The 24,582-nt window shown below is 46.7% G+C and overlaps 1 protein-coding gene across 4 annotated transcripts in view; it reads left to right on the top strand.

The window, feature by feature from the left end:
- The first annotated feature begins 2,581 nt into the window (after positions 1 to 2,581).
- LOC310815095 (mitogen-activated protein kinase kinase kinase kinase 4-like) overlaps positions 2,582 to 24,582 on the top strand; it is a 34,295-nt gene continuing 12,294 nt past the window's right edge. For 3 of the 4 annotated variants that reach the window (XM_083684721.1, XM_083684722.1, XM_083684720.1), the window contains exons 1-15: positions 2,582 to 2,852; positions 3,205 to 3,270; positions 12,908 to 12,964; positions 16,048 to 16,173; positions 16,372 to 16,482; positions 16,735 to 16,825; positions 17,008 to 17,138; positions 17,406 to 17,460; positions 17,616 to 17,694; positions 17,994 to 18,169; positions 18,329 to 18,401; positions 18,751 to 18,961; positions 20,089 to 20,250; positions 20,363 to 20,449; positions 23,974 to 24,123. In XM_083684721.1, the coding sequence (XP_083540847.1) occupies positions 2,796 to 2,852; positions 3,205 to 3,270; positions 12,908 to 12,964; positions 16,048 to 16,173; positions 16,372 to 16,482; positions 16,735 to 16,825; positions 17,008 to 17,138; positions 17,406 to 17,460; positions 17,616 to 17,694; positions 17,994 to 18,169; positions 18,329 to 18,401; positions 18,751 to 18,961; positions 20,089 to 20,250; positions 20,363 to 20,449; positions 23,974 to 24,123 (1,632 nt within the window). In that variant the 5' untranslated portion in view covers positions 2,582 to 2,795. Of the gene's footprint in view, positions 2,853 to 3,204; positions 3,271 to 12,907; positions 12,965 to 16,047; positions 16,174 to 16,371; positions 16,483 to 16,734; positions 16,826 to 17,007; positions 17,139 to 17,405; positions 17,461 to 17,615; positions 17,695 to 17,993; positions 18,170 to 18,328; positions 18,402 to 18,750; positions 18,962 to 20,088; positions 20,251 to 20,362; positions 20,450 to 21,832; positions 22,340 to 23,973; positions 24,124 to 24,582 lie in introns of all 4 variants that reach the window. The other variant, XM_083684719.1, reaches the window with a different exon arrangement.

The following is a 24,582-nucleotide window of genomic DNA, read 5'->3' as shown; positions in this document are numbered from 1 at the left end:
ATTATTTGGAGGTATAGCTTTGCTATTCAAAACAATGTATCAGGGATAGTACTAAAAATTTAATCAGTTTAATCAGAAACTTGGAGCATAAATGTTTTTGACTTTAGGGTGAGATGAATATGCCTCCATTCATTTTCAATGCTCTCTGGTTGGATTGGGAGTTTGGATAGAGCTAGAGGTCTGTTTTTTTAAACAGATACAGCTAAGATTGTATACTCTAAGAATAGTTACAGGCAGGTCTAGTATGCTTCCATTCATGCCCTTTAGGATTACCAGTTATAAAGTTTTCCAACTGCTAAAGGACCACACACACACACACACACACACACACACCATCCTTCCACAGCAAAAATAAAATGTCCTGCTTTATTCTATCTATCATGCTAAAACTGCTTGGTGCAAGACAGTGATTCGTAGCCATAGAAATAGAATGAGTCATCAATCATTCTGTCTATGTTCGTAGCTGTGTAACAGACATTGCAGAAGCACCATAGGACCACACGGTGGCAGTAGAAGTGTGAGCAAAGATGATCAATGCAGCCAGATCCTCCGCTCCCTCCTCATCAGTCCAATAAGCAGACAGACAGACAACACCTCAAGGCCTATTAAGAGTCTGCTTCAACCACCTAGAGACAGGTGGGGCAGTGGTTGCTTTAGCTAGGTGTGAAAGCCCAACTTTCAGTACAGACTGGCCTCAAACTCATTGATTTTTTACTTTATATTTTTGCTCTGCATCTTCAGATGCCCATTGAGCCTCTCCATGGTGTGTCCTCACCAACACTGCTGTCTGTGTTCTCTTGTTTGGCCAGACTGGTCAATCCTGATCAGTAGCTCAATGCAAGGAGCTGAGGTTTGTTTCACAAACAACTTTTAACTGTCCCGTGTTGAAGAAGAACCCCTCAAGGGGTCGAGTAGTTAGAAGGAGGCAAAAGGTGAGAAGAGATGGTGTTTTTCCCCACTGTGTTGTGCAGATACACAGACACGCCTTAACAGCAGGGAGGAATTTAAGGATGTTGGACAATGGCCAGCTGGGCAAGTAGACTGCCATTTCCACTAGCACGGGTGACATTTTAGTAGCCCATGGTCCAAAACATGCCATGGCTAAATCAAAGATATTTTTAATGTCCATATTAAGATATCTTAATATGGACATAAGAAATATTTCTATTAATATCTGATCTACTACACAATTATTATTTCCCATAAATGTACAGCTACATAACATTGGAACTGTTTAATTATTACTTTGTTGTTCTTTTGCAGTGAGAAGACAAAAATTGCTAACTTTTTAACATTGTATAGTCAGATGGTTAGTCCCTGAGTAGTCCATGGGCCAGGAGAAACTGTAATCCACGGTTCAGAGTTGTTTAAAAAACATGACTAACTCCAGCTAACTTTAGCCTATGGCTAACAAAAAAACTATGGGAGTGATGGGGGCAAGTAGACAAAGTTAAATATTCTATGGCCAAATCAACTCAAATTAACTTTCTGACTTGGTTGGTAGTTAAATTGAAGTGACTATGTTCAAATATTGAATATAGTCCACTTGCCCCCACCACTCCCATTGTTTTTTTGTTCGCCGTGGCTAAAGTTAGCTGAAGTTAGTAGTTTCTCCTGGCTTATATGGACTACTTTCAGGGCAATGAACCATGAACACACACCAGATCTAGGGGCAGGTGACTCATTTGGGTTATCATGAAGTCATCATTTAGTCACGTAAACACGTCATGATTGCACAATGATTCAACCAAGCTCCTCCACCATGAAACCTCCCCAAGAATCCCGTAAATACACGGAAGAAAAGTCATTTTCCGTCTCTCATATCATTTAAGGGCATATAGGCCTAGGGGCAATTTTGACAGACTGAGACATACAACGACATAAAGTTGCCTTCCTTTTTTGTATCTAATAAACCAACTCTGATTTATTTGAAAAGCAGTAGTGAAACGCATTACAGTAGTAGATTTAGCCTTGGGCCTATACTGCTGTATAGAGTTTATTGCATGATGTGACACAATCTGACGACATGATTGCTACTGGCGGCACTGGCTAATACTCACACTCGTGTAATCATATGGGACTTATTCCTGACTGGGCTCTTTGGCCAGATGCTCACTGACAGGAAAGGATCAGCTCAAGATCCAGGGGGAGGTGAGCTAAGGGATGTGTAGAAGAGGGTGGCAAACACTGGACTAGACAACACATTTTTCCCCCATGATAATCCAGTGCTCAGCACTGCACACTTCAACTCGTTCGATTGTTCCCTTGCCACACCCATGATTACGAATAGTGACACTGATGGCTCACGTGCGCATGTTCAGACGGATTCTTTGAGATAGCTAGAGGCCTGCCTCGCAAAGCTACAGCTAGCCTATTACATATTCATATCAATCATTATTTTCCTTCTTTGACCCTGCTGATTAACTGAAGCAAAGAAGAAGGATAACTGCCTTGTGTTGTCTAGTAGACTCTTTTTGCCGAATGCTCGCTCACTCCCTACGGTTGCATCGAGGCCCTGCCCTTTCTCTGTGATTTAGCCGACCGGCTTCCTGTGTTTGTGTGCGGTTCTCACAATCCTGGGAGAGAGAGAGGAGGAGCGGAGAGCTGGGAGTTGCACGAAGGGCCGAGCTGCCACCTCAACATGGAGTAGTACCCTTGTGTCCTCGACAACAGAAGTGGACCATAAAAGAGGAATACGCGACGGTCTCTTTTCTACAGGGAGGCACCGCAAATGATACGGCACTAAAGATTCACAATTATCTAGTAGAAGGAAGGATCGGCATATATTTAAAAAGATGGCGAACGACTCTCCAGCTAAAAGTCTGGTAGACATAGACCTGGCTTCATTGCGGGTGAGTACTGGACAATGGCAGTGTCTTTAAAAAAAAAAAGACTATCCCTGATTTAAATATATATTCCTATTCTCAGAGATTATATTTCACCAAATGTGTAGATACTTCGTTAATTAAATGTGCATGAATTTTACTCAAGGGGTTAGAATCATTGATACTATTAGTTATTATCCAGCTCGAGAGAGCTATCGTGCCTGGCTTTCCTTTGTTCCAAATGCATTTGGCATGTTGGAGAGATCAGGACGCAACAGCTGCGTTAATCTAGAGCCAATCTTTATAATGTCCCCTAAAAGCAACCACCCGTGAATGTTGTAATTTTGTATAAAATATCACTCTTTTCGCTTCATTTCAGGATCCAGCAGGGATTTTTGAATTGGTGGAAGTGGTCGGAAATGGCACCTATGGACAAGTATACAAGGTTGGTTGAAAGCGATATTCCAACGCTATATGTGGCCTGCACAATTCTGAGCTCCAGACATTACACACATCATTTTTCCAGTTATGGCACAGGTTTGACAATCATAAGGCCCTGTGGGGTCGATGTATTCACGTCAACAATGTATATTCACGACTTCAGGACACATCCCTCACTACACCCTAAAAAGATGGATGCTGGTGTGGCGAGGGGACTAGAGTAGCTAGCTTATTTGTACTTATTTGTACGGTAGCCTAGATTGGTGTGATGGATGGTATTCATCATACACCATTCCATATCTTCATGATATAACCTAGACTTGAATGTGGTATATTTCCCTCTTTATGTTATGCTCTGTTGATTTTGAATTCCAGGCCATTTTCCAGTATAATAATCAATGACCGTGAACAATATTGATTCGTTTAGATGAATGCTAGAGAACTGTTAGGAATCTAGTGTCCTACCAATGTGTCTAAAGAGTATCACCTTCTATTTCACAGTTGGAGAGTGGTAAAGGGGAGAATACTACTGTGCTGCCAATCCAATAGGTTTTGATTCATAGCCAGTTTTGCAAAGTACAATTTCATGTGTTACCCAGCAGGATTTTTCCAGGCCAGTAGATGTGAATCCCTCTCAACCATCTGTTTCTTGGTGTCATATTTCTCTTGTGAAAATGAACATTGCGACTGTTGAAAGACACTGAGCTGTTTAAGCAAGTGGAACACCCCAGTCAAATCAGTGTGCTCCTTCTCTTTCCTCTGAGGAGACTGACTCACTCTCCCTTGGTGAGTTGCCCCTCCGACTCCTGCCTATTGGAAGCTCCAGTCATTTTGAACCCCTTTCTTTCAAGGAATCGGTCTACATGGTGGTAGTAGTAGTGTTGGAGCATAGAGTAGAGTAGCTTGAAAACAATGACTAGAAAGTCTGGTCAGCTGGGCCTTCCCATTGTGGCTGCACTGCTCCAGTGGCCTGCATTTAATCTCACAGCTGTCAGGGGCAGGAGGGCTCAGTCATCCTGGCTGAGGAGAATCAACTGGAGGCTGGATCCTAGAATGTTATTCCATAAGCATTCATCTGATGTAATCCTATAGAGCACAGTTTTAAGATGAATGGTGTATTCTTGGGGTCATGTGACCCCACTAATAATGTTGTGTTATGTCATGTTCCCTCCAGAAGCAGGAGATTGCTCCTGCTTTTAAATGTCTATCTTTTTTTACTGCCACTCCTAAACTCCGCCTAAAGTTTTGGTATTGCAATTGGAGCATTAGGCCTAACTGCCGTTTACATCAAAGACACTTGCGCTCCTTGCTATTTTTAGTCAGGCAGTGCATGAGCAATCACATTGCATGGAATAGATGTCCCGCATGAAGGCCCCAGGCTGTCTTTACATGTGCCTGTTTATTCAATAAAATTGATGATATCCATGGTCTAATGACTCCAAGAAAACCTGGCAAATGTTTTCTCCCAATAGTGCAAGCTGTCTGGATTTCCACTACTAGTCATCACATCAACTCCTTTCAAGCCTAGCCTACATGCTCTGGGGTTGGGCTAGATCTAGTTCAGATCTGTGGGTGGGTGTGTTCCGGCCCAAGCCATGTTGCCTCTTAGGAGTGTTACCATGCCGGCATCTAGCCTACATGTCATGACAAAAAACCAGTCTGCTCCAATCAGCCCTTTTTTCCCTCAAGGGTGAGACAGCACGTTATTAGGTGGGCTAATACTGTATGTACTGTAACCATGTGAGTCCCCCCCCCCCCCCCCCCCCCATCAGCTGTCCCACTGCTAGGTCAGTGCAGTAACTCGCTTATTAGACAGACGAATGAGCATGTGGTATGAATGAGGGGCGCTGCAACTGGTAGAGGAGCAGCTGTCTAGGCCCAGACAGAGCCTACCCGTCTTATTACAAAGCTGGTTTTGTCTGCTTGTCTCTGGCTCTTTGGGTCCCCCTGACCTGCTCATAGGCCCACAGAAAGGATGTGTTTGTCAGTTGGGTCTCAAACACTGAATAATCAAATGGCCCTAACTGAGAAAGGGTTGGAGTTCTCCTTTATGTGATGCTTTCTTCTGCTCTGTAAAGACATTTTTTCTCTACCCTCTCCTCATAAGACAATAGGTCTGTAAACTATTTAATTTTTAATAAAAAAAACCGGCAACTAACATTTTTTGAATTTAATTGATTTATTCTTTGAATAGGCATAGCAGCCTTTTTTTCCTCAGTGTCTTTTCCCATCTGTAAACAGTGTTCTTGTCCTCATTGCAACAAGTTTGGAGGTATTGCTTTCAGAAACAATCCCCATTAGCCTTCGTGTCCTGTTTAATGATCCAGCTCACCAACTGACACAGCCTACCTTTCTGAATGGGTGACCTTTTAATTCTGAGCTTCATGACAGGGGCGGGGGCGCTTTCTAAGAACTGAAATGCCATATCAAAGCTCTGCTCACGTAACACATTCACATGGCAGTGAGCGACCAAAAACGGGGGCAGTGATTGTCTCCCGGGGGGGCGGTGGCCAGATTTAACATTCTGAAAGCTCAGGAAACACTGAGGGGTTTAGCTTGACTAAACAAAGCAGAATGATAATTGTGTGTGACTGTGTGTGAGGGGGGACACACGCACACACACAATGCTTTTGAATTGAAAACATTGGAATGAAGGCTAAGGATATACCAAGTTACCTTTTTTAAAGAAGACCCCTATCAAATGAATGGCTAGGCCTTATCGTTATGTAGTGGATCCAGTGGTTGGTTTGTTTCTGATCACATTGGATCACAAATCCTTCCCTCTCCCCTTCCTTTTATGATGGCTGCTGCCATGTCTTAATGAATTGCATTCGATAAACCCTGGTATTCCCAATCACACTAAGAGCATTGAGACTGTGCAGAGGTTAACACAGGGGCACGCCGGGAACAGTCGTGCTGCAGTCACATCAGCCAAAATGTCATTGCTACGCTAGATTCCACCTTGTCTAAAACGAATAGAGGCCCTAACCGTAGTAGTTCTTCATCCTATAAAAGCCAAACCCGTCTCCAGCCTCCAGAGAGACTGCGCTCCTTGTGTACGGAACAATCGGGCATTGTTTTGTGCTGTAGATATCAGCGTCTGCACTGTCAATGATGATCTCAGACGCACGCTGCTTTTCATGGTTTACTCAAAAGAGTGTCCGGTCTACGCATGACTACGTGACACACCAACAATTCATTATTTTACCATCTCAATCTCATTGTGGTAGGCTGATGCAGTATTGACCCCAAGCCCCCCCCCGGCCCGCCTGCTCCTGCACTGCACAAAGGGATTCTCCCAGGTCATCTTTATCACTCTGGCTGCGGACCAGCTGGCTCGATGAGATGGAGAGCCTCAGGTGCTTTTTTTTTTTTTTTTTGTGAAGAAAAATGAAACGATAAAGGTTAAAAGAAGGAGAGAATTCCTCCAGTGGTGCCTGTGTATGGTATGCAGGGGAGGATTCCCTCTGCTGTAAAGAGAGGCCATATATAGTCAGGCCTGTGCTGCTGATGCTCTCTGTGGGGATGCTGGGAAAATACCCATACTCCCCCACTGGCCCTCGTGCTCGTACCGGTTGGCCCTCCATCTCAACTCTCCTGCTCTTTCTCTCTTGCTCTCTCTCTTCCCACGCCCTTTTTCCTCTTCTCCTCTCTCTTCTCTCTCTCCTGCCGCCTTATCTCTTCCCCTCTCTTCGCCTCCCTAACTTTCTCTCTAAACACCTCCATCTTTCTTGCTTGCTCTTACCCTCAAACTTTCCCACCACCAGTCTGTCTTTTGCTATCTTGCCCTCACAGAATTACAGTTATGTGGGCCCATGTCTGCTTTCTCAGGGGGAGGCGTGTGTGTGTGTAAGAGAGCCCCCATGGGGGCTGTCTTCCAGACTGTGTAGGGTAGGCTTCAATGTACTGAATTAGCTTTTAAACATCTAAAAATGCAATCGTTGCTGCTAAGATAGCATTAGGGGCTTGGATTTGGATTGTCTCATGTTCAGTTGAGCATTGTTTGTGTGTGGAGGATAAGGATGATTCTATCACCACACCTCTTCAGCCTCTTTCAGGCATTCATGTGAGGAAGTTTCCCAGGGTAACCTAAATCCCTGGCATGATGTAATGAGAAGGCATGTAAACAAAGGATAACTGCCTGCACTGACGTCTGATGCAAGATTGATGCAAGAGTACCTGACTGCATGCATCCTTATCGTCTAGACTTCCCAACCTGCCCCGCCCTCCATCTCTTCATCTCTTCATCTCTTTTCCCTCATCCTCTTGTTTATCCTCTTACCCTCTCCTCCTTTTCTCTCCCGGGCATCTTCGTCCGTGCTCTGTGGGAATCCTGTGGGCAGTGCAGGCCGGGTAGACATGGGGGGGCTGTCCCCCCAGGAACCCCACACTGCAGCCTAACCAATCCAAGCAGGACGAAGGAGACTTTGGAGCAGAGCAACAGGGATGTAGGAGCAGGCCTGGTGCCATCTCCCCTCTGGCTCCTTTCAACAAGGATTCACTCTCCCAAATGCAGTCTCTCCACATGGATTGTGTTCGCCTTGGAAGCGATTGGTTCAAGCGGTGGTTCAAGGATCCTGTGAAAGATCCTCTAGAGTGCTGCAGTCCTTTTTGTATCTCGTCAAGGCATTGTGTAACATGTATCTATAGGTGGGTAACTCCTGACCTATAGATAGAGTAGCTGTAGAAACATCATGTATTTTTCAGAGCAGCCAAGTGCTTGTATGTCCTATAGGCCCCTGAGCCATGCAGGGGAACTGGCCCGTTAAGAGTTAAATGGTTCTAGCTGTGGGTTAAGCGCTATTTATAGCCCACCACAGTGGAGGCAGAATTGTAGGTTAGTGTGTTGGGGAGGGAGTGGTGGGCCTGGGCCATAGGCAACGGCATGTCTCTTCAGTGAACTCATCATGGCATCTGCACTAGACTAGAGTCCAGCTCTAATTGAGCATCTCCTTTCCTGCTTGAGCTCAGAGCTCCTTCTGTCCCCACTCTTGGGGGTCCCTACAACATGGCAGAACTGGGGCCCTTGTTAAACTGGACGCTTGTAGAAACGCACCCACAGAAATGCACACGTCATCGCTTCATTAACACGCTTTGATCGGCGAACGAGTGAAGATGAAACGTTGCCTTGACATTCTGACTGTGCGAAGAGATCAGCGGTTCGCCTACCTCATGGAAGGGAGGCAGGACATTTTGTATTTGAGCATGTCCTTGGACTGCTCTGGGGAGGTTTAGGCAAGGCTGCTTATCTGCCTGGCAGTGGCAGTAGTGGTGGGTGACTGGCCTCTTGTCCTCTCTGGGGGGTCAGTTTGTTCGGGTGTTGAATGTGTCACCCACTCAGCGGCAGGGCCAAGGTCTCACCCTCTGTCATGCTCACCCTCTCGCCATCAGACATGCTGTCCTCAGTCATGCAGGCTAGGTGTGTGTGTGTGTGTGTGTGTGTGTGTGTGTGTGTGTGTGTGTGTGTGTGTGTGTGTGTGTGTGTGTGTGTGTGTGGTGTCCAACTTCATCTTCACACATCTCTCAACCTACACACACCCACCCATCCATCCACCCAGCTCCCCTCCAGCCTACACACACAGACCAGCTCTTTTGTTTTCTCTCCCCCACACAGACCCTCTCTCTAATGGGTGTCACAAGACCCACAACGGCCCCTGGCTGTCCACGACGCTGCCTGAACAGAACTCTACTTTGTCTGTGTGTGTGCGTGTGTGTGTGTGGGAGAGAGGGGAGCAACTGTGAGCCACCTCATTATCAGACACGGGTGAGGCCAGACACAAAAGCCCTCACGGACCAGACAGACTAGTGTCCTTTGGCACTGCGGTTTGAGGAGCTCCATCCAAAGGACTCTCCTTTTCCCCAGTGTCACGTTTCTCTCTCTCTCTTTTCCATTTAAGTCCTGTAAAATAGGCAAAGCTTTGATTTGTTCCATTTGACTTAAAAACGACAGTTTCTCATGCTAGACGATAGGCATACGATTGAGACTCCCTTGTCACCCGCCCAGAGACCAAAGCCCTGTTTTGTCAAGCTACTTTTTTTTGTGGCTGCTGCACTGTGATCAATAGCGGCTCCGTGGTTATTGACTGGTCCCTCTCCAACACTCCAGCCCACTTGGTTCCCTTGACTTAGGCCTGCACACAACGACCAAGCATTAGGGTACTTCTCTCCTCGTGGTTCAAAAGGTGTTGTGTGTCACAGCCATAGGAGTTGCTCTACTCAGAAGTGGGTCAGTGCTCATCTGGTTTCTGTTGAGCAGAGGAGGAGGGCAGGAGGGGTGTATCGATGCATGTTCCTCGTGTGTGTGTGTGTGTGTGTGTGTGCTTGGTTCATTCGTGTGTGTGCTTGTGCACGTGTGTGCTTGGTCGGTTCAGAATTGCTGTGGTGTGTGTCTCTGTCTTTGTAGTGTGCGTGTGTGTGTGACAGTAGGCGTGCACATGTCTTGCTTGCTTGCGTATATGTAGCTTTCCCTGAGGTGGACCAATTCGTCACTAACCAGTGCTGCCACTGCACCCACCCTGCTCAAATGTCACCTTGCATCTCCATCTGAACCCACCGTCCCCAGAGGCTGTGAAACCATGATTACCACCCAGGAACCCATACCCCAATCCCGCCCCTCCAACTCCCCTTTGATGTGCTACAGACTATGGCAGCATTACTGTGTATGGAGTAATAACACAGAAAACCCAACTCTGTTGCTGTGGGCTCACGGCTGCTTACCTTATGACCTCAGATGATGAAATGTTGACGTGAAAGGTAGGCCTTACTTCAGTTATATGAGCGCTCTGTTGTCCTCCAAAACAGGTTTTACATGTGCTGTGGTGTGTCCCTCCATCTTTGGGAGGTGTGCTGGTCTACTGAGAATGGGTTATCAGGAGGACTAGGATTGCTAGTGGAGAGAGCAGGTCTTAGTGCTGCTTTTGTTTACTGGGTGGATTGGGCTAGCTAGGAATGAGAGTAGCCAAATCTCAAGTCTGTCCTCGATTCCTTTCTCCTAGTCTTCTTAAAACACATTGAAGCGGAAGGTCTAAGGGGAGTAACCCTTGATCTTCTCCTCCAATGTGTTTTGAGAAGGAGATTATGAGAGAAGACTTTTGAGATTATATTATTTTTCTCCTGGTTTTGTACTGGTGGGGGAGGCTGTAGGAGAACTGTAGTGCTGGAGAGAGGCCAGCAGAACATCTGGCTGTGGTTAGGGGCTTAATGGGAGACTGGAGCTGCAGCGCAGGGGCTCAGTGATAACTCACTGCCTTAGATAACCCCTCCAGGGCCACAGCTAGACCAGGGGCCCAAGGGCCCCACAAATGAGCCCACATTGCCGCCTCCTAGCCTGGCTCCTAGGTGGCAGGGGCCCACTATAGGTCAGAGGTACCATAGGTTTGGCATGGCCAACTGTGGTCATTCTAGGCCCTTTTATAAAGTGGCCGTGGAGCCCTGTGCTGCGTCTCCAGGCTCCTTTTCCTCACGACCTCTCCTTCAGTTGCATTGATGTGATATAAATGTGGCATTTCGTACCAAGGTTTCACATTCTTCAATTGGCCAGTTCCTATTATCGGCTCAGATTATGGTTGGGTGGTATCCACATTTTCTTGTTCATGCTATTACTTCAGAAAATATCACCATATACGATAATATCTGTCATTGCTGAAGCATAGTGGAGACATGCCAGAGTAAGCAAACATGATTGAACTGCAGTGCATAAAGTGCATGGCTGGTGTTGTTAACAATGTCTCTGTTTCACAAGACTGTTTTCACTGCTAGATGTGCTTCGCCTTGCATAAATCGGGATATTGCACTTGTAGTTAGAGTTTTAAGCACTTTTCAGACTATTTTCTTCAAGAGCAGCAGTATCGCAATGTTCTCCAAATACACACAATATGCTCCAAATAAAACAATATGCTCCAAATATCACAATATTCGATAATATCTAGTATCGGCCCAACCCTAGTGCAGAAGGGGCAAAGGGGATGAGGAGAGGAATCCACATTAGACCATTGGGATGCAGCCTCTGAGGGTTCAGGCTCCTCCCCCTACCCTGGCGTAGGACTGCATCCTATAGTGGGGTATGGAGGTGGGGAGACATGGTTATTCCTCAGTCTGCTGCAGCCTGTTGTAAGCAGCTATATAAGTGAAGCTGGTGGTCTTGGTGAAGCAGTGTCTCTTGTCACAATGTGATGGTGTAGGGGTACCTTATGGGTGGACTGGAGCACACACGGGGTGGGGGGGGCCTTATCACACTGACTGGTTGATGGATCTATCCTCCACTTCCTGTCTGCATTCCTCGCTGCTTTATTATCTAGGGCTACTCCTCCTGGCCCTGATAGACCGAGAGGAACCAGTGGGCAACGTTCAGTTCTAAAGTAGTGAATACGTGTCCGATGAACTTCCACGGATGCTAGGTACTGTACAAATGGGCTAATGCCATAAGGAGAACATTTTTTCGACCACAAAGGGTCATGTTTAGGTCGTATTCAGCCAGTGTGTGAAGGGTAGACCTACTCCTCTTCCGTTTCTCATAGAAGCAGACATTTTCATCTAGAAAGTCATCGTCACACAGCCCCTTAAGACCAAACAACTCCAGCCTGTGTGTTGACGGAGGGGGGGGCTGCGGGGGGTGAAAACTGAACCCTCCAACACACCTGTGACCTCTCACCTCCACCATAGGAGGGTTAGTGTTTTGGGGGGGTTAGTGCACTGGGGCCTGGAGCGATAACGTCACTGTCACTGATGTTTTTATAGCAGCCGCCCCGGGATCAAAGAGGAGAGGATTAAGTCAGAAGAGTGGAGCGTTCTTCTCATCCCTCGCTGTAAAGAATAAGCTGGTTGGCTTTTATTGTCCTAATCCATGCATATTCAATTGACTGTGGAATGCTCCACCATTCCATCAGAGACCGAGATGGTTCAGAGATTGTGTGTGTGCGTGTGCGTGTGTCCGTCCCTCTGTCCGTGCCCGTTTCTGCGTGCCAGTGGGTACTTGCGTGTTTGTTTCAAATTCACAGCTGCTGCAATCATCAACAGCAGGGGACAATGTTGGAATGTCCTTTATGCACTTTCACCTCAGAAACGATAAAGGGGAAATACCCTTGTCCATTTGGTTTTTGTCCAAAGAATTGTTAGCAACTTGTCTCTTTCAGGGGGGGTTGGCGTATAAGAGGGGAGGAGGCCTTTCTATTTCTGTCCCTGTTTAGGGGTGGGGGGCGCTGGGAGAGGGGAACTGTGGGAATGTTTATTCACTTTGAGGATCATGGCCCAATCCATATGTGGCATTATGTCCGATGTCCAGCTGTGCATCTACGATATGAGAAGCATATTCTTGCATGCTGGGAGAGGAGCACTGTGGGAACTGTCAATCAACTCTCCTAATCTAGCCATCGAGTGGTCCAGGGTTATCATTATTTAAAACAAATATATGTTCTCTTTATTAGAGTAATTGTTTCTTATGCTTTTATAGTTGGCAATATTTCCAAGCTACTTTCCATGGAAGTATTCCCCCCGCTTTCAACCCTAAAACGAATAGACCACACACACACACACACACACACACACAGCAGATTAATTAACCTTGATAACCTGTTGAGCAGCTGATAAGAGTGTGTGTGCCCTGTAATGACTGACCCAACTATCTTCTCTTCCTCTCTCTACAGGGGCGACATGTCAAAACCGGACAGCTGGCAGCCATCAAGGTCATGGATGTCACAGAGGTAAAGAAGTTTAATCCAGGCGTGCGTGTGTCAGGGAGGATGTTGGACGTGGGGTCTACTGGGAACAATGGAGTCCTGGTAGATGCCAAGTTGGCCTGGGATGACCTTTGAAAACAACTGACCATTCTAGCTACTTGAAACTTTTTTTTCCATCTGTCCTACCCACATTGTCTTGGATATGGTTTCATCATCAGAAGAATACATGGATATTCCTACGTTTCAGGAAAACATAGTTGAGTTCTACATAATGAGGCACCCATTAATTTCCCTATAATAAGCAGAGATCCTTACATCGAAGCCAGCATGATGTTTTTTTCCGACCAAATTGCGTCATTTTGAGGCAGGCGGACGGGCAGCCCTCTGCTCTGTGGTGGCAGTCTCCTTTTATGCCTGAAGGGGACCTCCCAGTGTATATAGGGCTAGTGGGGGCCACCCATACAGACCCTCATGATGAACTTATCAGACAAATAGTATTTGTTTTCTCTCAATTATTATTATTAAAGGTCCCACAAGGGAGGACTCCTATTAGGAAGAGGCCGTTTAAGCAGATTTGGATTCTGTTCCTGTTGATGTATGTAAGCAGGATAGGAAGTCACCCTAGTTCTTAAGACCAGTCTACCTTCATTGGAAAAGTCACACTCTGGCTAAAGGCGTCTATTAAACAGCACTGTACCTATGAAGGCACTTGAATTGTTGTTGACCTATTTTCCCAAACGTGACGATTCTGGTTCTAGGACCAGTTCTCAGTGCTTGTTGTGTCTGGACCTGCCTACAGCCACTCCCTGCCAGGTGGCATGAGTAAGTGTCTGGCGGTGTCACAAGCAGCCCTTGGAACAGGGAGTGTTGCCCAACCGTTTCCTGCGTCTGGAGCACCCAAGGTGTGCCAGTGGCCACTCCCCTCCCTATAATGTCAGCACACAGGTGCACAGGTCTTTCCACCTGCTCTCAGGTAGGAAGTTGCCTAGCATAGGATATGACCCTATGAGGGCCGGATACAGAGCCGACTTGCTCTGTTTATATTTGTCATACAATGATGTTGTGTGCGGGTATGGTGTGACCAACCAAAGTCAGGGGGAGGTTAACTAACGCCCCTACATACCGTCCCCAGGCAGGTGTACACACAAATAAAGGAAATATTAAAGAACAGGAACATATGTGCTTTGTAACTTCCTCCATTGGAAGTACCACACAGTATTCAGTTGGAGGAGAAATGTTCAGAACGTTGAATTGTCATTTACAGGGTTAACATGACTACCTCGTTCACATGAGCCACTCCTACCTGTCTTACACAGCACATTTCTTATCTGAATGTTCTGTAACGTTCAAACCTCTTGAACAGGCTCTAGGTGGCAGAGCACCTGTCAGTGTCTTACCAACAACAGCTTTCTCAATCTTCTTGGCAAGCTGCTGCTGCTGCTGCTGCTGTTGCTGCTGTGCAGAGAGCCGGGCCTGGGCTGGGCTGGGATGCGTTCACCAGCTCCCTGCTCTGCCTGATCTCTCACAGTTAAACGGCCTGTGTGCGGATCACTTCCAGAGGCGTGCTTCAGCGTGTGTGCGCCGTGACCCAGAATTTCACCCCTGTTCTACATTTTCAAATCCACAGCACTCTGCGTGCCGTATTTAAACATGAGGAAGAGGTTTTTATTTATTTATTTATTTATTTAATCCCCAGCTGAGGTTCAAAACAGTGTAATTGTAATTCTCCAACTTTCTAATTCTCGCTTGGTGGAGTGAGATTAGTATTTAAGTCATTGATGTTTTCTTTGTTGCTTTAAAGTCTCTTGTCCGGGGGGGGGGGGTTCTGTTGAATGGGCAGAAAGAGAGTTACATAACCTTCCTGCAGGCTGTCACCGGTGTGTGGGTGGTTGTGTGTGTGTGTGTGTGTGTGTGTGTGTGTGTCTAGCCATTGAGGTTAGGATATGTTTTTGGCAAATTTTTGGCTGTGTGTGTCTGTCTATCCATTGAGGTAGGATATGTTTTTGGTTCATCCTTTTTTTTACCCTTTGACCGACAAGGACCCACCCCCTGCCACTGTGATTGTCAGCAGTGCCCCGTCTGTCCGTCCCTAGTTATGTGACACGGCGGTGATGAAGCTTTCACGGCTGAGAATAATAATCCAAACAGCTGCAGGAAACATGGCCCGAGAGAGAGAGAGAGAGCGGGACGGAGGGAATGAACGAACTAGAGAAAGGCTGACGTCACTCCAACAGAGTGCAGCAGTATGGGTGCCTGCCTTTCCAACTGGGGTCTAGCCTCTCTGCCAGCAGGGCCTGAGTTGAGGAAAGCAGAAAACCACAGCCTGTTTTAAACACAACAGCAGCCCCCCAGATTGGCACTTAATGAGACGGCCAGGAATGCAGTCAAAGAGGGGGGATTCCCATGTTAACAGCATTGCTATAATACCCTCATAATTCACATCCCTCCGCCAACAGGGCTTTCTATAAGTCAAGCCACATAAGAGGAGAACCTCTCTGTGCGTGCTGTGTGTGTGTTCAATCAGTATGTTGCTGTTAATCATTGTCAAGTGGTTGTAATGGACGATGGCTAGCTAATTCCCTTATAGGGAATGGATTTGTCTACATTTGATAAGCTACGTCTCTGTGAGGGAGGAGAGGGGGGGGGAAAACGACACCGAAACCATCATAATGCTTGATTAAAGTATTAAAGTATGTTTGTTTATCCTCGCTCTTCACTATTATTGTAAATAACAAGGACAGGCATCGAGACTAATGGAATGCAAATTGTTTTGTTGGGAGATTTGCTGTGTACGGTAGTATTGTGAGATGGATTACTGATAATGACTATTGTCGGCCACGGAGCACTGTGACATACACGCATCATTAATCCCAAAACAAAGAAGTCATTAGAGACAACGCACTGGATATGTTGAGTCTGGAAATTAATTACATATGTTTAGGGTGTAAGGATGAGGGTTTAATTTCCCAAGTTATCAACTAACACAAAATGTGACCTGAACGAAATGGAATGTTTGTAACTGTTCTGGAATAGTTATGTTTTTATTATACAAGTACTCTCCGTGCTGTCTTTCCCTCACGTGTGTGTGTGTGTGTGTGTGTGTGTAGGATGAAGAAGAGGAAATTAAACTGGAGATCAACATGCTCAAGAAGTATTCCCATCACAGAAACATAGCAACATACTACGGTGCTTTTATCAAGAAGACTCCAGTGGGACACGACGATCAGCTCTGGGTGAGTGTGTGTGTGTGTGTGTGAGCCTGCTAGTCATACATGTCCTTCGTATTCTAGCCCAACCTTCTCCCATCCTTCTACTGTCTTTGCTGATCGCTGAAAGCGCTCATTCAACATGACTCGATTAAGGTTTCAGGAGAGCCTCTGTGTGTCTTCTGTGTCTAAGTGTGTGTGTGTGTGTGTTTCTCTGCCCTGTAGCTGGTGATGGAGTTTTGTGGTGCGGGCTCCATCACAGACTTAGTGAAGAATACCAAGGGCAACCAGCTAAAGGAGGACTGGATTGCCTACATCTCCAGAGAGATCCTCCGGGTGAGTCTCCTCTCCATCTCCGTCTCCATCTCCTCTTCTACCACACCACCAACGGGCACACCCGTAAAGTCCTACTCTCCTCCTCCTCATAAAGGGAAACAGTGAACAGTGTAAACCTGTAAACAGTGAATTATTTAAAGCAGTGCTCTCTAAAAGCATGTAGCACCCTCTTCTTTTAGAATATGCATATGTGTACTGAATGCTCAGCTCTGCTAACCCCCCCCCTCTCCTCCTCCTCCTCTTTCTCACCAGGGACTGGCCCACCTGCACGCCCACCATGTCATCCATCGTGACATCAAGGGCCAGAATGTCCTGCTGACCGAGAACGCAGAGGTCAAGCTGGGTAAGTGGTGAGGTGTCGAACTACAGTGGCTGCTGCAAAGTCCACGCTACTAGTCTGTCTGCCTCATGACAAAGTGAAATCCTGACATGTTGAAGGCGACCACAGTCATTTTTAATCCAATGCCGTAGCTGTGGAGAACCGGTTTTAAATCGGACTGTTTCTCATCTTGGTGTGTCTCGCAGTGGACTTTGGTGTGAGTGCCCAGCTTGACAGGACAGTGGGGCGGAGAAACACCTTCATCGGGACACCCTATTGGATGGCCCCAGAAGTCATCGCCTGCGACGAGAACCCAGACGCCACTTACGACTATAGGGTAAGCACTTAAGATTTTTTCCACCACATAGACAAGCGTCCCAATTCTCCACCCTTTTTCCTGAAGTGTGCACTTATGCACTCATTACTTACCAACTGTCAGATGTTGCGGCTCAGTTTGACTCTGTTGTGTGCTTAGCATCTGTACACTGTTATACACTATAGATGATACATTGTAGTAACTTATTTGCTTATCTCTAGCTAAACGTGTTTGTGTGTGTGTTGCCATGTCTGACTTGTGTGTCTCGCTCTGTGCCTCCCCTTGCAGAGTGACTTGTGGTCTACTGGGATCACTGCCATTGAAATGGCTGAAGGAGCTCCCCGTGAGTACCAGTCCTACCCCCCCCCCCCCCACACACACACACACACACTTCTATCTTTCTCCATCTCAAACCCCATGGGTTTCTACTCTATCAGTGTCTGTCCACTCATCTCCATACGAACCCTGCCACTTATCCCCTTCTGTCCTGTCTTGCAGCGCTGTGTGACATGCATCCGATGCGAGCGCTCTTCCTCATCCCTAGGAACCCTCCCCCGCGCCTCAAGTCCAAGAAATGGTGAGTGGATCTCGAACCCTTTCCCTTTCTCTACGCACTGTGGAGCTGAGCAGCTGTGGCACACCTGACCTGGGAGCCATGCCATTGGCACACAACGAGGCTCCTTGGCGCACATTTGGAGAGGAAAAACTCAACTGTCTGAAATGTTGTTATCCACCAGCACCTGCGTATTGACGATGATCTCCATACAGCTTTTTCATATGAGAGGAAGTTTCCATGATTTAGGCTGTGAAAGACTTGACGTCCTGTCTGTCCAAATTCATAAAACTCCATGAAACTCAAGTTCTGTCTTCTCTCAGGTCAAAGAAATTCTTCAGTTTCATCGAGGGCTGCCTGGTGAAGAACTACACCCAGCGCCCTCCCACGGAGCAGCTGCTTAAGCACCCCTACATCCGGGACCAGCCCAATGAGAGGCAGGTCCGCATCCAGCTCAAGGACCACATCGACCGCACCAAGAAGAAGAGAGGGGAGAAAGGTAGGTGGCTCTGGACCGTTTGATGACCATAATGTGTTTTATATTTTATGTAAAGCTTCTGACTGAAGTCAAAAGTGCTTTACATTCACATCAAATGTCCTATATTTGATTGTACACGCCTAGTCACACTCCTGGTGGTGTTGTGTTTTCCCTTTGCAGATGAGACTGAATATGAGTACAGTGGGAGTGAAGAGGAGGACGAGGATCCTCCAGAGCAGGAGGGGGAGCCCAGGTGTGATGCCTACTTACGCCCCCCTATGGCAGCTATACACTATACCGCCACTATGCTGGAGTGTGAACTGCGGTTGCAAATGTGGTTGTAGCCCACACCTTAACTGCTCATGTAACCTTACGATTGAAATTATGATAAAGAACAATGGTTTTATGTTTTTATTTCCCCAGAATGAAAATGCATTTAATTTTTATTGGTACTTTTCACTGGGTCTCATAGCGCCTCACATTGTAGCCGGTTACCTCAGCGACCTCTTCCACCACCAAATGTGTAGTGCCCGCCCACAATCTCTAAGCACACTTCTAACATACTAACACATTTTTCCTCTTGCTTCTGCTTGTCCCTGAAGCTCCATCGTCAACCAGCCGGGCGAGTCAACGCTGCGGCGGGACTTCATCCGTCTGCAGCAGGAGAACAAGGAGCGCTCGGAGGCACTGCGCAGACAGCAGCTCCTGCAGGAGCAGCAGCTCAGGGAGCAGGAGGAGTACAAGCGCCAACTACTGGCCGAGAGGCAGAAGCGCATCGAGCAGCAGAAGGAGCAGAGGAGGAGATTGGAGGAGGTAGCAAGGCCAACATGGAGCAGGGGATAGTGCCCAGAGGGTGGTCTCTTAGGCCTCGAACACACCAAACCATCAGAAAACAGATGATAAACGTATACATATGAAATCACTATGATTGATCTGGTGTGACTTTTTAAACAACCTAGCAACTGAACAATGCAACTCAGGATGAAACCTTGTTTCTAATTGTCTAAATGGACAAACGGACTGTGGAAAGTTCAACTCCTTCTAACCTTTTTTGTCAAAAAGCTGCCAAAACGTATGAACCTGACACAGACCGACCCTTGTCATCTCCATTGTCCATCACCGGATGACTCCCATAGAGAAACCATTGTCTCGATCCGTAATTAACGGATAGCATAGTTTGGTGTGGCTGGGGCCTTCGTGTGGCATCTAGATAACACTCCCTACCTGAGACCCCATAAGGGACTTCTCACCTGAACCGGTGATCTGTCACTATTTATTTAACCCATTTGTGCCGAATGCCGCGCGATGCAACATTGCGTCTACCGCCGGTTGCTGCATTGCGCAACTTTGAATCTACCGCCGTTTGATACGTGGCGCAGCATTTTTGATTTGTCGTAATTTTCATGAGTGCAGCATATAATGCACTGTCATTGGTTCAAATACACATGAGGTGGGTCTTGTTGATTTTTTAAAACCACGTGAGCACCCAAATGTCGTGTGGTTCGCCGAAAATCACGTAAATCAATCAGACATACACGTGTGTTTATTGTAGATTTTTTAAACGCACGTGTATGTCTGATTGATTTTCGGCGAACCACACGACATTTGGGTGCTCACGTGGTTTTAAAAAATCAACAAGACCCACCTCGTGTATTTGAACCAATGACAGTGCATTATATGCTGCACTCATGAAAAGTACGACAAATCAAAAATGCTGCACCACGCAGCAACTGGCGGTAGATTTAGAGCTGCGCAACGCAGCAACCAGCGGTAGATGCAGTGTTGCGTCGCGCAGCATCCGGCACAAATGGGTTAATGTATTTGTAGTTTAAAAAAATAAAAACAATACAAAATAATTGAAAGTAGTGCATAACTTGCTTGTAGAATGGGTGTTCCTCTCCCTAATGGTCTCTCTGTTTCCCCCTTCTGGTGCTCTACAGCAACAACGGCGCGAGCGTGAGATGAGGAGGCAGCAGGAGCGCGAGCAGCGCCGCCGTGAGCAGGAGGAGAAGAGGCGCCTGGAGGAGATGGAACGGCGACGGAAAGAGGAGGAGGAGCGTCGGAGAGCCGAGGACGAGAAGAGGAGGAGTGACCGTGAGCAGGTAGGACTCTAGGGGATCTCAAAGGATGATGGGAAGCATTTGATTGGCCCCCCCCACACATGCTGTTTCCTGTATTTCAAACAATCACAGAGATCCTTCGTTTGATTGACAGGAGTATATCCGTCGCCAGCTGGAGGAGGAGCAGAGGCATCTGGAGATTCTGCAGCAGCAGCTGCTACATGAACAGGCCATGCTGCTGGTAAGAACCACCCACCTGCATCCTCCCCTTGTCTTATTCTCCAGACGCTCGTTCATGGGAGTGCAGCGTTCCTGACCGTTCAGAAATGATTCACGCAAAACAGACATGATGAGTCTTTGTTGTGTAGGAGAGGAAATGGTGTCAGCGGCTCTAAGCATCACATTTCTATCTGCGATGTTCAGTTGCAAACCACTGAAGAATCCCTTCCTCTCAAATGTACAGTAGCTTTAACAGCCATCATCTTGCTTCGAATACTATTGGATTTCTGATACACAGGGTTCCTACACAGGTCTGGAAAAGTCTGGAATAAAATATTGACCATTTCCGAACCTTGAAAAGTTTGGAAAATGTGTAAGAAACCTGGATACATATCATCCTCATGGTTTGTGTGTAAATGAGTGTGAAGTGTAGTTAGATGGCCTAGATGGATGTAGACACTGGAGTGAGAAGATGAGCTCTTAGAAGAAAAGCCCTACAGGAAGGTGGGGGATTCATATTAGGGGGGTGCCGATCTTGTTATACTTGTATCCATACTTGTATCCGTTAATTAGGACTTGATACTCGTAATCGGATGATACAACCAGGAGTGCGATTTAAATGCTTAAAATGAAGGACCGGGTGGTTTAGAATGCCACTGAGATGCGCAAGTCTGTCAGAGCTGTGTAAGACGGTCAGGCGCATGTCACCATTCCTCCTCACAAATTGTTCCGTCCAGTTATTTCATGCATGGTTCATGCGAGTAGGATACAATCATGGCAACAGCTACATCCCCTATTCCTTTACAGACTAAACTGGCAAATATAGTCATTATTTTGAGATAGAAAAGAATCCTCTCCGATTACGGATAATATCCAAAATTGATTGGCTGATGATCGTATCTGTAAAATCCCCAACATCTGTAACAAGTACTCGTTTTGTCCAAGTAGTCGGCACACCGATAGTCCCAGTTCTGCAGGTGTACCTGGCTAAATGGGAGTTGTAGTTCTTTCATCGAAACACCAAACGGCCATTTTCACATTCCTGTATAGAGTGGAAATAAGCAGATATCAGTATAAAATTGCCTTTTTTATGCATTTTTTCATTGTTATTTACCTTTTTGTCTTGCTTCCCATTATTTGCCACGCTATTTCTCAACCATTTTCAGCAACAAATGACGGAAATGGAATCAATCTATTTGTCTGTTCACCCAATCCTTGAGTTGGTTTTCTATCATTTGTCAGTGGTTCGTTCTGGTAAGGCCTAGTTTTAAATCAAGAGTATCCTTCTAGACATTCATGAGGAAAATATGAAATCCACAATTTGAAGAACTCTTGTTTAGTAGTGGTCAGTGTCCCTCCCACGTCTGTGCCTCAATTCAGCCGCACACACATTCTGTGCAATCAGGAGTTCAAATGGCGGGAGCTGGAGGAGCAGCGGAAGGCAGAGCGACTCCACAAGCGTCTACAGCAGGAGCAGGCCTATCTGCTGTCCCTCCAGCAGGACCATAAGCAGCAGCAACAGCAGCAGCAGCCCTGTGACAAGACTAAAGACCCCAAGAGAATGTCCCCCGACAGTACTAAAGCCCCGCAGACAGTTGACAGGGCTCCTACAGCCCCACAAACACAGCCCTCTGACAACGTTAACGCCCCACGGAGAATGTCCGCAGAAACTACAAGGGCCCTACTAGCCATGTCTCCGGATGCCAATAAGGCCCCTCCGAAAACAACACCCCTCAGTGATAAAGACTCTGACAAAATGGCCCCTGAAAGTAGCGAGGCTAGACCATCCCCGTCCACCATCCCCGACAGTCCTGCCCCCTCCCAGACCGAAGGCCCAGATGGGCCTAAACCCCCACAGACCGACTGCTCGGAGCCTACAGACCCGGTCTGTGATCCCCAGTCTATCAGAGAGGTGAACCCCCTTGGTCTCTTCCTCCCCCTGCTGCCTGCTGCTTCAAGCTGCCTGTACTCTCCACACAGCCTGACCCTGTTCGTAGTGGTAGTGTGTGCAGCAATTATGGTTTTCTTTTTCCTTTAAGTTTCCAACCCTGAAACAATATTGAATACCTCCATTGTGTAATCTAGTTTGAAAATATGTGACAAGAAACTAGTGTTAATTCGTAGCGGACAAAGCAACTGGAGGCCCATATCACTCCTGTGTACAGACGACAATAAATATTGTTGTTATTGTCCATTTTTGATTCTGTGGTGCTACACCAAAACTATTGGTGACCCCATTTGTGCTTTAAACAGCCAACCCCCCTCCATTAAGAGGAGGGGATAGTCAGAGAAAAGAAAACCACTCGCTCACAACCACTACCTCTCTAAAAACCCAATCAAACCAGAGCCGTGTTTCTTCACTCTTGCTTCTAATGTTTTATTTCCTATCTGCTTCCTCTCCACTAATACTAAACTCCTGAAGATGAAATGCCTTAATCCCTCCGAGGGCAGAGCAAGAAGAAGCCCGCAAGGAGGATTTGATAACCGCTAGATTAAGAGAGCGTCATAATCACTGATGTAAAACGCTAGCAGCTAGTCTCCAAGATTATTTAGCATTTGGCACCAGTGGTTTGATTACACCATACATCTCTGTTAGCTATTAGTGACAGTTGTTTCCTCATTCTTCTCTGACAAACTCATCTGTTTTTCTTTTCATATTCACTCATTCGCAGTTGGGTTGCGTTAGTAGGAGATCACAAAAACATTCCAGCGGGCTTGAACAAGCGTAATTGTGGTTTGTTGGTACTGTATTAACAACAAGCTGTCAGACTCGGGCATGGGTAAAGTTAATATACCATGTCCCCTTAACGTCATTTTTGGCAAGGATAACAATTAGAGCAGTGGTTAGTGGTCAGGTTCATTCAACTCATAATCAAAAGTATTCAACAAAACCAGAACATAGCATTTCGATTTTAACATAGTTCCTCAATCAAGAGGAGAAGAGCTTCTCTTAATTGGTAGGGGTTCCTTCTTGTGTCTTTGTTTACACAGCTTGTCTGTCCTAATGTACCTACTTGACAAATGCATTGTTTTTGAAATGTCTCTGTGCCTCGTCCATTGTGTTGCCTTACTTCAATATGTGTGGAGAGGGGGCCATTGCATGTGGACGGCTGAGGCCCATACTAACGTATGTGTGCTGCTGGCGTCCCAGAGTGAAGCCTGTTCTCTGGGACGACTCATCTCTGGGTCTGTGTGATGTCATACGTTTACGGCTGTGTCCTGTGTTGCTTTCAGTGAAATGGTTTTCTAGGAAAACAAAAGGTTACCTTGAGCCAGCTCCACTGGTCTCTTCTGACTAGTATCCCTTTTATCTATATACAGCTGTCTTGACTGGGCTCAAGAGCATGTCAGAAAACTGTCCCTGTTGATAACACTGTGTTGTGTTCGGTGTTGACTTGTCATTCTCCTCGTGTGTTTTGTTGTTAATGTTGTTGTTGTTGTTGTTGAGTCACTGTGAGCCACTGTAGTGACTGTTGTTACCTAATTGATCCTCACTGTCCCCATGTCTGATTGTCTGTGTGTCTGTTGTCTGTCCTCCCCTCCCAGGCCGATGAACGGTACCGCAAGAATATTCAGGGCTCCTCTCAGGTCACCCCACCCAAGCAGCCCCCTGTGCCCCCCCGCTCCGAACCCTTCTCTAATGGCAGCTCCTCAGAGTCTGTCCCACCTGCCATGCACCGACCCATGGAACCACAGGTAACCCCCCCATCCCCCTACACTCTCTCTCTCTCCTCCGCTCCCTCCTCCCCCCTCTACCTCTCCCTATAGTAGGTTGTCTGACAGCAAGTCAGTGTGGATGTGTGTTCCCCAGCACAGAGAGATTGCTCTTGGCTAGAATTGCTCTTGGCTGCTCAGTGCCCCCTCCTTCATCCTCATCCCTTCCTCCTCTCTCACCCGTGCTGTTTAACGTGATGGCACCATGTTTTGCAATATGTAGTCGCCCCTGTTGTGTGTTTTATCTGCGAGCTTGATTTGTATATCTGTGTGTGAATGTGTGGCTGTTACTGCCGCCAGGGTATTTTAAACCGTACAGTTTAAACAGACCATTTTTACACTTAGTCAAGTCTGTTTGGAGATGGACTGTGATGTCCTTGATCCATCCAGCAGCATTTTTATTTGACCAGGAATCAGGATTGAACTGTCATTCAAACATAC

This window comes from Argentina silus, assembly GCF_951799395.1.
Source record: "Argentina silus genome assembly, chromosome: 14".
In the NCBI taxonomy this organism is placed as follows: Eukaryota; Metazoa; Chordata; class Actinopteri; order Argentiniformes; family Argentinidae; genus Argentina; species Argentina silus.
Note: the sequence above shows the minus strand (reverse complement) of the source record. Positions and strands in the feature narration are given on the sequence as shown.